The 15,962-nt window shown below is 28.1% G+C and overlaps 2 protein-coding genes across 2 annotated transcripts; both read left to right on the forward strand.

Annotated features, from left to right (window-relative positions):
• Positions 1-230: 230 nt before the first annotated feature.
• P153DRAFT_388352 (putative isomerase YbhE) lies at positions 231-1,549 on the forward strand (the record flags this gene model as incomplete). The annotated part of the gene is made up of 3 exons (XM_033670746.1): positions 231-619; positions 679-1,147; positions 1,211-1,549. The coding sequence occupies 3 exons, from the start codon at positions 231-233 to the stop codon at positions 1,547-1,549; spliced, it is 1,197 nt and encodes a 398-aa protein (XP_033521423.1).
• A 204-nt stretch (positions 1,550-1,753) lies between these two features.
• Positions 1,754-3,703, forward strand: P153DRAFT_369040 (prolyl 4-hydroxylase). The gene is made up of 3 exons (XM_033668672.1): positions 1,754-2,146; positions 2,197-3,045; positions 3,136-3,703. The coding sequence occupies exons 1-3, from the start codon at positions 1,795-1,797 to the stop codon at positions 3,456-3,458; spliced, it is 1,524 nt and encodes a 507-aa protein (XP_033521424.1). The 5' UTR covers positions 1,754-1,794; the 3' UTR covers positions 3,459-3,703.
• The last annotated feature ends 12,259 nt before the right edge of the window (positions 3,704-15,962 follow it).

The following is a 15,962-nucleotide window of genomic DNA, read 5'->3' on the forward strand; positions in this document are numbered from 1 at the left end:
CTCCAGTGCAACAGGCCAGAAGACGGAATTCAAACACTGCCAAGTGCGTCCGACTCTACACGAAACGGAGACTATCGCGAATTACGCCTAAGGATCCTTGGCCATTATTTCCTTAAAGTGTTGTCGCGAGACGCTAGCAACACAGCTGTTAAGTAGGAAGTCAAGCCAATTCTTCCATTTATCATCCTTTGGTACTCGTTGCAAATGCAAGTCACAAGCCTCATTTTAACATGTGCCGACTGTATCTGCTTTTCACACTCTTGTCTGCACTCTGGATAACGTGCAGTAGCGCTATTCAACTTTTTGCCGCACACTCTGATGGCTACTTGAGCACATTGTCCTTGAAAGGTTGTGGCAATGCGTCCACTCTCTCTGTCACATCTACAACTGCAGCATGTGCGGATAATCCATCTTCGTTGAATCTTGACTTCCCCAATCGAGTCTTGTATTGTCTGGATCGCGGCAGGTCCAACGCCACAGAAGGATCGCTCAATTCTTTCGCTATCGGTGCAGATGGGACGCTTGTACGCATTGCTCGTGTAAGCGCGCCTTTTTCCGGCGTGACTGCAGATTACTTTGATGCAAAGAGTGGGGTACGAGGATATGTGACGGCCTCGTAGTAAGTTCAAACGTTGCGAAGTCCGATCATCAGCCAGTCTAGCAGCTAATGTGAAGCAGTAACAAAAGCGCAATGGCATCCTACATACTTGGTGCGAACGGAAGTTTGACGGAGCCGTTGCAGATTCTATTGCCTACGATCAACCAAACTGGCCCGGTTCCGTTGAGGCAGGACCGTAGCTACCTGCATCACGTTGTTCTCGATCCAACGAACAGATTTCTCCTCGTGGCTGACCTTGGTGGTGACAAGATCCGTGTGTACAAGTATGACCAGAACGACATCGCGCCACTCGAAGAGATCAGTCCTCTGATCACGGATGCTGGCGCAGGGCCTAGACATGCGGCATTCTGGAAGTCTGAAAATGACGATATCTTCTTGTTTTTCAACGGAGAGCTCAGCCAAAAGGTTTACTCGTATCGTGTTGAATACAAAGACGGGGGATTGTCATGGACAAAAGTGTACGAACATGCGGCGATTAGTGATGATCTCCCGGCCACCAAGGCACCTACGAGTGAGATTGCCATATCGGTAAGTTCTGCAAGTGGTTGTTTTTGGTTTGGAAGCTCTTGGGCAAGCTAACCTCTGTTGCAGCCGGATGGACGTTTTGTCGTCGTGTCCAATCGGGATGTTTCGTTCCGAGAGTCGCCCATCTTTCAGAGTGGACCCACCGATACGCTCTCTACGTTTTCTATCCACGGAAATGGCACCTTGAGTCTGGTCCAGCTTGTTCCATCGGGCGGTTGGTCGCCTCGGCAATGCAGCTTCAACAAAGCAGGTGACATGTTGGCTGTAGGGCACCAGAATAATAACACTGTCGTTATTTGGAAGCGCAACGTCGAGTCGGGGAAGATTGTCAGAGAGGAGGATGGCGGGAGGATTGGCGAGGTGAAGGTGTCTGGGGCTGTGGTGTTTTCCATGTGGGACGAGTAGGATCGTTTAGAACAAGTATGTCGCGTACGTGGCATCATGTGCGGCGCGAACAAATGTGAAGCTAGCAATCTCGTTGCATGGACAAGTCTACATTCTGGTGACGAGGTGCGTGTTGCCAGCTTTGTCATTCGGGTTGATGTTACGGCTTGATGAGCCCGCAGGTTGCCAAGAATCCGCCGCGCACCCCCCACATGATGTGAGATGCACGACACAACGGCTAACCGCCACAACGACGACGATAGTGCATGTCCTTGCTGCTACAGTCGGACAAACGGCGACAACAGGCAGTCACGCGACTACAACAGACGGACACAATCGAGGGCAGACGAGCCAGCATGGCCAAGCGAAAGCGCAGCGGCGCACCAGCAAACGCGGTCAAAAAGGCAGCCACAGCTACAGGAATCCCGAGCCCGCCGCACGACTCGCACCCGACCAACACCTACTCGGTCATCTCGCCCGAGGAGATTGACGTGACAGTCGAAACGCTACGCACGCTGGCCGAGCACCCGGCTCTCATCAAGTCCAAGGCCTGCAAAGAGCTGAGGACGGCAGTGTACGACTTCCGCCAGGCCTGCACAACGGGCCTCAATACGGCGGGTGAGTGCGCCCTCGCTGGGGTCGTGACGTACGGCGGCTGACGGACACAGAGGGCAGCAATCTCACCGCCCGCATCTCAGCCGCTCTGAGCGATGCCAAGCTCACCGATGCCCTCATCCTGCTGGCCGAGATGCGCATCCGGCGAGAGGCGCCGTCGCTGGGCGCCCTCTGCCGCTGGGTGCGCACGCTGGACGTCGTGTCAGGCCTGTCCATCCACGTCCAAGTCCCCACCCACACCGTCGTCGGCCACAACGCCCACAATGACGACCTGATACGCGTCCTGGATGCCATTCTGCGCGTCACGGGGCCGACGGACACAACGGCGCACGGCATCCACGTCGCCTCGGGCATAGCCCTACAACAGACGTGGGATCTGAGGGATGGGAGCGGGCCCACGCGCGAGATAGGGCGCAGCGTCGACGACAAGACCATCTTCGCCTCTTGTCCTGCTGACATCAAGGACCGCTTCACTGTCCTCGACACCACCCCCGGGCCTCTCCGCAAACCACCCAATCTCCATCCCGCCGTCCTCTTCGCTTCCCAAGACGACGCAATAGTCCTCGGCGACGCTCCCAAAACACAATGCTACACACACCCCATTGTGCCCGACCTACGTCTCATCAAAGACGTTCTTTCTCCAGACGAATGCACATCCATCATCGCTGCAGGAGAAGCCATCGATTTCATCCCCGATGCCCCGCTGCGGCCCCAGGGCGAGGATACGAGTGTCTTAGCCCACAACTTTTACTGGATAGTTGACGACGCTTTCCACAACAAGTTGTGGGAGAGGGTGAAAGCCTTTGTCCCTGACAATATCGCTGGAAAGGAAGTGCGGGGCATCAACCGGCGCTTCAGAGTGTACAGATATGTGCCTGGAGCAGAATACAGATGTCACATTGGTTCGTCATCTTTCTCTCGCCTGATTGTTCGCCTTCTGGACACTTGTTCTTGAACAATCGCGAAATGATTGAGCTGACCACACATACTAGACGGCGCCTGGCCACCCTCTGGCATCGCCCCCACAATCCCACCGACGTACGTCTATGATGCATCTCCAGCGTCGGCGCGACAGTCCTCCCTGTTCACATTCCTCATTTACCTCAACGATGATTTCCGCGGCGGCGAAACTACCTTCTTCATACCAAGTGCTAAGCATGGGGTCATCAACGCGTATCCAATACGCCCAGTAATGGGAAGTGTTGCTGTCTTTCCCCATGGAGAGGCAAGAGGCGCTCTGTTGCACGAGGGAACTGGTGTAGTCGAAGGAGCAAAGTATGTGATACGGACTGATGTTGAGTATAATGTAGGATAATGATTCAAGGACAAGCAATTTCTGTACAAAACGTAAAATAGGGTATTAATTAAAAGTCTTAGTAGCAAAAAAACATACTAGGCAACAAGTATAATTGCGTCGCTAAGGGAAAAAAGTATTTATTTAAAGCTATAAAAAAAACTAGCTAGACTAAGAGCTACACTATATTATAGCTTTAGATTTCTTAATAGAAGTAATAATTCTATTAAAGACTATATTTTAACTTATAGTAAAAAACTTATCTACTTTATAGTTAATATATACTAAGAAAATTCTTATTATTATTTACTTTAGTAGAAGTATAGAATTTAAGAATAACTCTTTATTAATATTTAATATATAAAAATAATAAAATATTTATAAAAAGTAATACTTAAGAATTTCTTACTTTAATTAAAATATAAGAATATTATATTAATATTTATATTTTATTAGTAGAATATATTCTACTATTAAAAGGTAATATATTCTAGAGTAAGTCTTATTCTTATTTAAGGTATAGTTTTATAAAATAAGAAGTTTAGTTTAGTTTAATTTTATAGCTTACTTTTATCTAAAAACTAAGTAATAATAAAAATTCTACTATTTTACTTTAGTAAAAACCTATTTTTTAGTAATATTCTTTAAAGTATACTTATTAGAGTATAATAAATTTACTACTTTTAAAAAACTCTTTACTCTATTATATTTTAAGAAAAGTAGAGTATTAAAATATTTTTGTTATAAAAGTAATTTATAAAAAAGAACTTAACTATATTATAAAGGAAATAAAAAATAAATTATAAGTTATAAAATTATATAGCACTTAAAATCTTACTTATAAAGCTTTATATATAGATTTTTCTTTATAAAGCTAAAGAAATACTTAATAAAGATAATTTTTTAATAATCCTAAATTAAGCTTTTATTCTTAGCTATTACTTTAAGTTTATAGCGTTTTAATACTTAATATATAGGTAAATAAACATAAGATAGTAAACCTATAGTATTATAATATAATTTAAAAGCTAATACCTAGCCTTTTTATATATAGTAAATATTAGTAAGAGTATATAATAATAGTATTTTAAAGTAAATTAACTATTTCTAAGTAATATTCTACTTAATATACTAGTATTATTTTAGGTTTATAGCGTATTTATACTTGTAGTATAGGCAGATAAACGCAATATAGTAAGAATTTAATATAGTAACTTAGTATAGAAGCTAATACTTAGCTTCTTTTTATATAGTAAATATTAGTAGAAGTATAAAGTAAAGGTAATAGAAAGCTAATTAGTATATTATCTCTTAATAACTAGCTACTTAATTAATATACTAGTATAGATATATATTTAATAGCCTAGGTAGTTATTAGTTTAAGTTTAGTTTAGTTAAAAATTCTAGACTTTATTATAAACTATAGGTATATTAAATAAACTCTTTAATAAATTTATAATTCTTAAGATATAACTAAAGTAGCTATAATTTAGGTATAGGTAATAATTATTAATATAATAAGCTAGTATATAAATATTCTTTATACCTTAAAAGTCTTTATCTATTTATAATATTTTTCTTAATAACTATAAATATAGCTTACTAATAGTATTACTCTATTAGTGTAGTCTAGGAGTTTCTGTATTATATTTTATTTTAAGCTAATAAATAAAGAATTAAACTAAGTAATTTTTAGTACTAGTATAGTACTCTAAATATCTTAAGTAAGACTTTTAAAGACTTAGTTAAGTAGTAAAATAAAATAGAAAGTATTACTTAGTATAATAGTAATACTTTTTACTTAGATAATAAAGATATTTAATAGTACTTTAAGCTTAATACAAAACTTAGAGTAAAGCTATAAAAAGTTAAAGTCTAGCTTCTTTTTATTTAAATTTATAAAACTAATAAAGCTTTCTTTATATTTAGATTATTTAACTTAATAAGTTTACTACTAAGTAGTATAATAATACTACTTTAATTATAAATAAAAGCTACTTTAAGTAAGCTTTTATAAACTCTAGGTATACTACCTAAAGATTAAAAATTATAAAAGTAATCTAAAAGGTATAATACCTTATAATAAAACTATATAATAAAGATAAAATAGAAAAAAAGCTAAAAGTAGTAGTAATAGTAATAGTAATAGTAATAGTAATAGTAATAGTAATAGTAATAGTAATAGAAATAGTAATAGTAATAGTAATAGTAATAGTAATAGTAGTAGAAAGTAAAAAGTTATACCTAAGTTAAATCTTAGCTACTATAGTTAGTAAAAAATTATAAAGATTAATATATAATTTAGATATATATATAAGAATATAATAATAGAATTTTTACTTTAATTTCTACTTTCTAGAGTTATTCTTAGCTATAGTCTTTAAAAATAGTACCTAATTAAATTAAAAGAAACATAACTTCTAAAATATTCAATACTAATATTTTAAGGTTTTACTAAGTTCTTTTATACTACTTTTATAAATCTTTATTACTTGTTTTACTAAATTTATCTTTTTAAATAAGCTATTTCTTATACTAAATTCTAGTCTTTTTACTTTTTACTTAGTAATAAACTATTTTAACTCTAATTTCTATATAAGAGGCTAGGCCTAGTAAAACTTTAGTAAGTAAAGCCTTAAAGCTTAGTAACTCTAACTCTTAATATATATTCTTAGCTAGCCTACTAGAAATAGCTAGTATACTACTAAAAGAACTATAAGTAGAGTAAAGCTAGTACTATAAACTTTTAGTAAATTTATTTAATTTATATAAGTAATTACTTTTAGAGTTAACTTCTTTTATTTAAGTTTACTTATAAAAACTTCTTTATTATTTTAGGTTTATAGTATATTTATACTTATATTATAGGTAAATAGATATAATATAGTAAGACTTTAATTTAGTAACTTAGTATAGAAGCTAATACCTAGCTTCTTTTTATATAGTAAATATTAGTAAGAGTATAAAGTAAAGGTAATAAAGAGTTAATTAGCTATCTTCTAAAAACTAGCTACTTAATATATAAATATAAATATAGATTAATAAGCTTAAATAGCTATTAGCTAAGGTTTAGTTTAGTTATAAACCTAGTTTATATTATAAACTATAGCTAGGTTATAAAAAATCTTTAATAAACTAGTAAATCTATATATATAATAAGTAGCTTTAAAAAGAGTTTAGGTAATAATAGTTTATATAAGTAAACTAGTATATAAAGATTCTATTTATATTAATACCTTTTAACCTATTTTTTATTTTATCTTTTATTTTCTTTTACTATAACTAAGATTATATTTTTATACTATAATACTATTACTAAAGCCTAGATATTTAGGTACTATATTTTAAAGTACTTTAGTAAGGTATAAATTACTTTATATAATCTATAATATAAGAAGCTAACTCTAAGAGTAGTTACTAGTATAAATTAGATAAATTTACTAAGAATCTATAGTACTAGTTTTTCTTTACTTATAGTTCTTTAGGTAGTATACTAGCTGTTTCTAGTAGGCTAGCTATAGGTAGGTATTAGTAGTTAAAGTAGCTAAGCTCTAAGGCTTTACTTACTAAGGTTCTACTAGGCCTAGCCTATGCTATAAGCCTTCTTCTAGTAAAAAATTTTATATTTTAACTCTACTTTAATATAATATATTAATCTACCTCTATACGTAATTTTTACTATAGCTATACTAACTTTACCTACTTTAGCCTTCTACTTCTACTTTACTAACTATTATAATAGTAGACCTTACTAAGGTTAAGTTATTTACTAAGTTCTTTACTACTACTAGGTTTCTAAGCAAGTCTTTATCTAAAAAGTAGACTTATTTTACTACTAAGAGTAATAATAAAACTTTATCTTTACCTATAAGTTTACTTTAGCTTACTTAATTTACTTTTTTACTTACTAACTTTTACTATTATTAGTCTTATACTCTACTACTTACTTATTTATTACTACTAGTTCTACCTTTACTTCTACTTCTATTTCTATTACTAAAAGCTATAAGCTTTTTAATCTACCTATTTACCTAGGTTATACCTACTAGCTTTTAGTTAATAGAGAAAGCTATATCTTTAAAAAGAGAAAGTAGTTTTATAATTACTATTCTTTAAAATAGTATATTATCTATTATAAAGTAAGTAGTATTTATCTTTACTTAGGTACTACTAGTTAACTTTTAAATAGGTTTCTAATTAGCTTAAGGCTAAGGTTTCCTTTCTTTATAGTCTTCTCTTTATTCTTCTAAGTAAAAGTACTATAATGTCTATTAATATATACTTTAATAAGTTAGGTTCTAAGCTTATTAAGGCCTAAACTAAGGCTAAAAAGAAGTCTACTAGTTACCTTAGGTATTAAAATAATAACTTTAGTAATATAATTACTAAGTTACTTCTTTATACTATTATTATTAAGCTTAGTAGTATTTAGGCTATTCTTAATTATTAAAGTAAAGCTATTTTAGTTTTAGTAAGTTTTCTTTCTAATTTTACTATTTTTCTAGCTAATTTCTATACTTTTCTAGGCTAAGACTACTAAAGGTTAAACTAAGTATCTTATTAATATTATTACTAAGCTTATTTTTTTTCTTTTTAAGCTTTAAGAGCTACCTATCTATAAGAGTTATAGTAGTACTAGTAATTAGAATACTTTTAAGAATAATACTACTATTTATAGTAAGAATAAGGTAATATAGTAGTAGTTTCTTAGGTTTTTCTTTTAGTATTCTAGTAAATACCTAGTATAGTATAGTATCTTAGGCCTATAAAGCTCTATTAGTAATATTCTAGCTACCTATAAGTAGTTAATTTTATACTTATTAACTAATTTTCTTCTTTTTCTTTTTAGTAATATTTTAATTTTCTTAACTATTTATATTCTTAGCTTTAGTAAGAGTACCTATTAGTAAGCTACCTATAGTTTTCTATAATACTTATTACTAAAAATATTACTTCTTTTACTTCTACTCTACTATTACTAAAAGCTTTTATATTATTAAGGTTTATTAGAGAAACCTTTTTAGAAATTCCTTAGTAATTTACTAGTATTATTTTTTTGTTTTTTAGAAAAGACTAACTAGCTATCTAGTTCTTTATCTTCTTTAAGGTTTTTTACTAGTTCTTATAAAGTTATAGTATAGCCTTTTTATTTAACTAGGTATTACTTCTTATACCTTCTACTATAGTACTTCTACCTTTTACCTATAATTTTCTTAATCTTTTAATAGTTTTCTAGTTCTTTATTAATATTTTCTAATATACTCTTTAATTAGTAATTGTTAATATCTTATTCTACTAAGAGGTTTCTAAAGTATAGCTATAGCCTATCTATATAAAATACTAAGTAGATACTAAAGATAGTATTTAATTTTATAGTATAAAGAAAGATTACTTCTTTTACTTAAAACTTTTTTTTTTTAGTCTAGTTTCTTACTTAGTCTACTATTAAAGAAGTGTTTTTTATACTATAGCTATACTTAGTTCCTTTTCTATAGTTATAGTACTTCTTATTAATAGTAGTTAGCCTAGATTTTCTAAAGTTATTAGGCTTCTACTATTCTTACTTATATATAATTTAGTATTTCTACAAATTTTATAGTAAGTACTTTAGCTAACTTTTCTAGATTATTAGGCCTTTAATATAATTATTAGATTACCTATTCTACGTCTTCTTATACTATATCTATATTATATCTATATTATAGAAAGAATAGGCTAATACTAGTAGATACTATATTTCTTTTCTTAATAGTAATTTAAGTAGTAAGATATATTAATACCTAGTTATCTTATTTCTAATTAATATAGGCTTATAAGTAAGCTTTTATAGTACTATTTATACTTTTAGTAGTACTATTAGTTTCTAGATAATAGCTAGTAGATACCTAGTAGGTAATACCTAATTTTTTATAAAAAGCTTTCTAAAAATCTCTAATAAACTAGCTACTATAGTTAAATATAATAGTATCTAGAAGTTAATAGTAGGCTATAACTCTTTTTATAAAAGCTTTTATTACTATTTAGGTATTTAGATCTCTTAATAGAATAAGTATTATATCTTTACTTAGCTTATCTATAACTACTATAAAATACTAGTACCTATTACTTATAAGTAAATTAATAATAAAGTCTATTAAGATTTTCTTTTATACTCTATTTAGAAGAGAAAGTAGTTTTAGTAGTTTTCTTTTTAGTTCTCTTTAAGACTTAGTTCTTTTATATATAATATAGTTTTAGATAAATTACCTTATTATAGATAATATTTCTAGAAAGAAGTAGTTATAAGCTAGGATTATATAGGTATTCTTATAGCCTAGATAGCCTATAGCTAGAAATTTATAGGTTTCTAAAATAATTTTAGTATATAGTTCTTCTAAATTTAGTACTTATTTTTACTCTTAGTAGTATAGAAACTCTCTTTTATTAATAGTATACTTTATTAATAAGACTGTTAAGTTTAAGTCTAGAGAAAACTTTCTTTAACCTATTTTTATAGCCTTCTTTACTCTTTTATATATTAGGTTATTTTTAACTTTAACTTTCTATATTCTCTTAAGCTTTTCTAAGCTATTATAGGCTAGAGTAAAGTTAGTAGTAATTCTTATAGGTATACTATTAGGTTCTAGTAAGAGGTTATTATATACTATAAGTATATTATTAGGTTTCTAAGGCTATAGACTTTATATTTAATAGTAGAATAAAATACCTACTTCTTTCTTTTCTTTAAGTTAGAGTTAGCTTCTTATATATAGTTATAGAAGCTAGAATTCTTTTATCTTTATATACTTATTATTTAATCTTATTAGTATATCTTCTTTTTTTTAGAATAGTATATTAGCTCTTTTATTAATCTTTCTTAGGTAGTATATAAAGGTTAAATTAAATTAGCTAAGTATATTTTACTAGTATATATACCTCTTAAATAGCAGCCTTATAGTATAGAAATACTTTAGGTTCTTATAATTTATAATAATAGTAAACTTTAGAACTTATTAGAGTTTAGTACTTTACTAATTAATATACTTTATAATAGCTAACAGCTTCTTATTATATATAATATAGTTTACCTTAGCTACTATATTCTTTACTAAGTAGTATACTACTATATAGAGTAGCCTACTTTTTCTAAACTATAAGAGGACTTTACTAGTTACTTACCTAGAGGTATTATATTCTACTACTATTTCTAGTTATAGGTTAAAGTTAGCTAATACTAGCTTAAAAATAAAGGTACTTTTAAGCTTAGAAAATACTACTTCTTAGAGTTTTTTTTATTAGAATATTACTCCTTTTCTAGTAAGTTTAGTTAGTAGGGTAACAATTTTTAAGAATCTCTTAATAAACTATTAGTAGAAGTTAGTAAATTCTATAAAACTTTAAATACTCTTAATACCTTTTAGCTATTTCTAAGTATAGATTACTACTATCTTCTTTAGGTCTATCTAAATACTATTACCTACCTCTATTATAAACTCTAAGTACTTAGTTATCTTAATACTAAAGTTATATTTATCTATATTTAGTTATAAGCCTACTACTCTAATTTTATAAATAATTATCTTAACCTAGTATTTATAATCCTTTTATAATTTATTTAAGTAGCTAAGTATATTATCTATTTAGGCTAAGTAGTATATATCTAAGTCTTTCTAGAGTACCTAATTAATATATTATTAGAATATACTAGAAGTATTAGTAAGGCTAAATAAAGTAACTAGCTATTTATATAACCTAAATTAGGTATAGAACACTCTTTTCTATTTATTCTCCTCTACTATATATATCTAGTAAAAGGCTTAGATAATATCTACCTTTATAAACTATTTTACTTTAGTAAATTAAAACAGTGTCTTATAAATAAGTAGAAGAGAATATCTATTCTTATATATAATAGTATTTAATACTTAGTAATCTACGTAAAATTATAGCCCTTTTCTAGGTTTCTTTATAAATAGAATAGAGGCAGTAGTACTAGATTTACTTACTTAAATAGACCTATAGTCTAGGTATAATATAAGTTTCTTCTATAGTACTAGTAATTTCTTTTTAGATATATTATAAAGTAGCTTTTATAAGATTTATACTAGCTTACTATTCTTTTTTATAATCTTAATTAAGTAATTAATAGTAGTTTCTTTTAGTAGTATAAGCTTATTAGTTTCTTTTCTTAAAAAGGTTCTAAACTTACTTTATAGGTAGGTTAGTAGTTATTTTTAAAAGTTAATAATCTTTTTCTTCTTTAGTACTTTTTTAATATCTACTATAAAAGTAGAGTATAAATAGATTTACTTATCCTTCTAGAAACACTTTATCTAAATTATATAAGTATATATACTAATAGCCTTAGAAATCTCTACTAGTATTCTACCTTTTTTACTTTATATTCTTATTTAACTACTATAAATAAATATAGATTTCTTTATAGAGGCTAAAGTTAACTAGTATCTATTTATCTAAGGTTTTCTTAGAATAAGGTTATATTCCTTATTACCTTTTAGCTTATAGGCCTATATTTCTTCTTTGTAGCTATTTATATTTATCTTTATTTAGATAGCTAACTCTATTTAAGTAGAGTTTTCTTTTATTTCTATAATAAGTCTTTATATAATTATAGTATATACTAGATTATTTTATCTTAGAAACTTAGAGAAGATAATTAAATAAGTTAAGTAGCTAGTATTAATTAAAGTAGATACTATAGCTACGTTATTTATAATTATATAGACTAATATTAGTTTCTTATCTAGCTAGTTCTACTAAAATAATAAAAACTCTTCTTCTTCCTAATCTAGTTCTTTATACCCCTACTTATATCTATATATAAAGGTTTCTAGTTTTCTAAGTCTATTATACCTTTACTGGAAAACTTCTCTAAATTAAAGGCTATTATAAGAGTAGCTTTTATTAGTTAGTTAGCTAGTGCTTAGAGGTACTTATTAGTATAGTACCTAGCCTTTTTATAATATAGGTAAAGGTTTTCTTTTCTATATTATAAGCGTTTTTTTTTATAGCCTATTTAGCTTTTCTATAAGATTTATTTACTTCTTTAATTAACCTACCTAAATAGGCTTTTAATAGCTTCTAGTTTATAAAGTTATTTTATAAAAACCTTATTTTTAAGAAAGTAGACCTAATTCTAGCTGTAAAGAGATTTTCTTTAATTATAACTATTTAAGTTATTAGTAACTAGATAGTTTAGTTACTTAATATATCTATAGAAATTATTTAGTTTTATAAGTTAGGTTATAAGGCGCTAAGGTACTTTATCTTTAAGTTATTTATATTACTTTCTTTTCTTACTTTAAAGGCTAGCCTTATAAACTTTATATTAAAATATTCTAATAAGAGCTTCTTTTATTAGAAAGTTTAGAGCTTCTATCTAGCTCTTTTAGTATATAGGTTATAAGTAAGTTATTTATCTAGAAATATCTATAGCCCTTTTATAGTACCTATCTTATTATAATATATTTATAATAGGGTAATACTAGCAGTAGAGCTCTTTAATTAGTTAAAGATATATCTAGGCTCTAATTCTAGTTCTTTAATATTATACTCTAGCTTATAGTTTATTTAAGTCTAAAACCTCTAATAGTTTTTCTAATTACTATTAAAGTAGTTAGGATCTAGTATCTTAAAGTTTTTAATATAGGTTCTAATAGGTACTATAGACAAAACTAAATCTAAGGCTACTCTTAGTCTATATACCTCTTCTTCTAATTATTATACTCTTTTTTTAGTAGAGATAAGTAGTAGTAGTATACTATTCTTAAGAATATTAATTTTCTAGGTTAGTATTTATAATACGTTTATAATTCTTCTAGAAAAGAATTATCTATTAGGTTTATTAACTAGTTATCTACTAGCTACTACTAATAATAGGCTAGCTATTAAGATTAGTATATTTATAAACCTTATTATCTATTATTTATTCTCTTAGAGACTTTAGTAACTAGTTAAAGTTTTAGCTATACTTTTTATTTATCTAGGTGCTATTTAGTTATAGTTTAGAGGTATATTTTAATTTTCTTTTTATATAAAGCCTACTTCTACTAGCTATAAAGCTTTTACTTTTAGCTTAGTAACTATAGTATATCTCTTAATAAATATACTACTAGTAATTTTCTAGAATTTTTCTAGTTTCTAGAAGGGTTTTTATTAGTAAATTTAAATATAAGAAGCTAACTCTAAAGGTAGTTACTAGTATAAATTAAATAAATTTACTAAGAATCTATAATACTAGTTTTTCTCTACTTATAGACCTTTTAGTAGTATACTAGCTATTTCTAGTAGGCTAGCTATAGGTAGGTATTAGTATGTAGGTAGCTAAGCTCTAAGGCTTTACTTACTAAGGTTTTACTAGGCCTAGCCTATTATATATAATACTATTATAGAACTTAAATATCTATAGTAAGATTTCTAAAGATTTAACTAGAGAGTAAAAGAAGATAGAGAGTATTACTTAGTATAATAGTAATATATTCTATATAAAAGATCTCGATATTTAGTAATACCTTAAGGATAATAAAAAGCTTAGAGTAAAGCTTTATAAAGTTAAAGTTTAGCTTTTTCTTATATAGGTTTATAAAGTAAATAGAACTTTTTCTAATACCTAGCTCTTTTAATTTAATTAGCTTACTACTAAGTAGTATAATAATACTCCTTTAACTCTTAATAAGAGCTACTTTAAGTAAGCTTTTATAGATTTTAAGTATTATAATTAGAAGATAAGATTAGTAGTAGTAATTAAGTAGGTATAGAACCTATATATACTATTAGTAGTAAAAAAAGTAACTATTAGAATAATAGTAATAGAAATAGTACTAATAGTAATAGTAATAGAAATAAAAGGTAAAAGGTTATAACTAGGTTAAACTTTAGCTACTATAGTTAGTATAAATAATTAAACTAATAAGTAATTATAACGTAGACATAAGAATATAATAGTAATATAATATATTAATTTCTATTTTCTAGAAATAAAAACTTCTTTAAGAATTAAAAGAGTTTTAAAAAACTACTAGTAGTATATTTATTAAAAGAGATATAATAGTTACTAAGCTAATAGTAAAAGCTTTATAACTAGTAAAGCTAGGCTTTATATAGAAATTAATTAAAATATATCTCTAAATTATAACTATATAAAACCTAAATAAATAAAAAGTATAGCTATAACTTTAGTAATCTTTTATAAGTTTCTAAGAAAATAAATAATAAATAAGAAGGTTTAAAAATATACTAATCTTAATAGCTAGTCTATTATTAATAGTAGTTAATAAATAATAAGTAAATTAACCTAAGAAATAAATCTTTCTAAAAGAATTATATAATATTTATTAATACTAATATAGAGAATAAGTATTCTTAAGAATAGTTTACTACTATTACTTACTTTTACTAAGTAAAAGGTATAATAATTAAAAGAAAAGGTATATAGACTAAAGGTAGCTTTAGAAACTAGTCTTTTCTATAATACCTATTAAAACTTTTATAAAAGACTTTAAAACTCTATATCTAAACTACTTTAATTATAATTAAAATAACTATTAAAGATTCTAAACTTAAGTAAACTATAAACTAAAGAAAAATATTAAAGAATAAGAATTAGAGTCTAGAAATATGTTTAACTAATTAAAGAGTATTACTACTAGTGTAACCTTATTATAAAGAAATTATAATAAAATAAATACTATAAAAGAGCTATAGTTATTTTTAAATAGATAACTTACTAATAAATTATATACTAAGAGAGCTATATAAAAGCTTTAAACTTTATAATAAAAGAAGGTCTTATTATAATATTCTATATAAAGCTTATAAGGCTAGTGTTTAAGGTAAAGAAAAAAGAATAATATAAATAACTTAATAATAAGGTACTTTAGTGTATATAACCTAAGTTATTAAACTAAATAATTTTAAAAAAAGTACTAAGTAACTAGACTATCTAGTTAGAAATAACCTAGGTAGTTATAATTAAGAATAATCTTTTTAAGGCTAGAATTAGGTTTATTTATTTATATTTAAAACTTTTATAAAATAACTTTATAAACTAAGAGCTATTTAAAGCTTAATTTAGTAAGTTAATTTAAAAAGTAAAAAGATTTCTTAAAAAGGCTAAATACGCTATAAAAAAAGAATAATTATAATATAAAAAAGAAAACCTATACTTATATTATAAAAAAGCTAAGTATAATACTAATAAGTACTATTAAGTACTAGTTAACTTACTAATCAAGAATACTTTTATAATAGCTTATAATTTAAAGAAGTTTTTTAATAAAGGTATAATAAACTTAAAAAACTAGAAACCTTTATATATAAATAGAAGTAAATATAGAGGAAAATAAAGCTAGAAATAGTAGGTTTAGGTAATTTATTATATAGATTACTACTCTATAAAGAATTAATTATAGAGTAACTATATATACTATATAAAGAGTAGAAGAAAGATTACTCTAAGCTCTAAAATCCTTTAGTAGGTACTTAAAAGTAATATAGTATTATAATATACTTCCTAGACAGTACGCT

Source organism: Dothidotthia symphoricarpi (assembly GCF_010015815.1).
Source record: "Dothidotthia symphoricarpi CBS 119687 unplaced genomic scaffold P153scaffold_16, whole genome shotgun sequence".
Classification (NCBI taxonomy): Eukaryota; Fungi; Ascomycota; class Dothideomycetes; order Pleosporales; family Dothidotthiaceae; genus Dothidotthia; species Dothidotthia symphoricarpi.

Excerpts from the sequence above, each read along its gene's own strand:
- P153DRAFT_369040 (XM_033668672.1), top strand. The coding sequence starts at position 1,795 with ATGTCCTTGCTGCTACAGTCGGACAAACGGCGACAACAGGCAGTCACG. Across the intron at positions 2,147-2,196 it reads AACGGGCCTCAATACGGCGG|AGGGCAGCAATCTCACCGCC; the intron begins GTGAGTGCGCCC and ends TGACGGACACAG. Across the intron at positions 3,046-3,135 it reads AGAATACAGATGTCACATTG|ACGGCGCCTGGCCACCCTCT; the intron begins GTTCGTCATCTT and ends CACACATACTAG.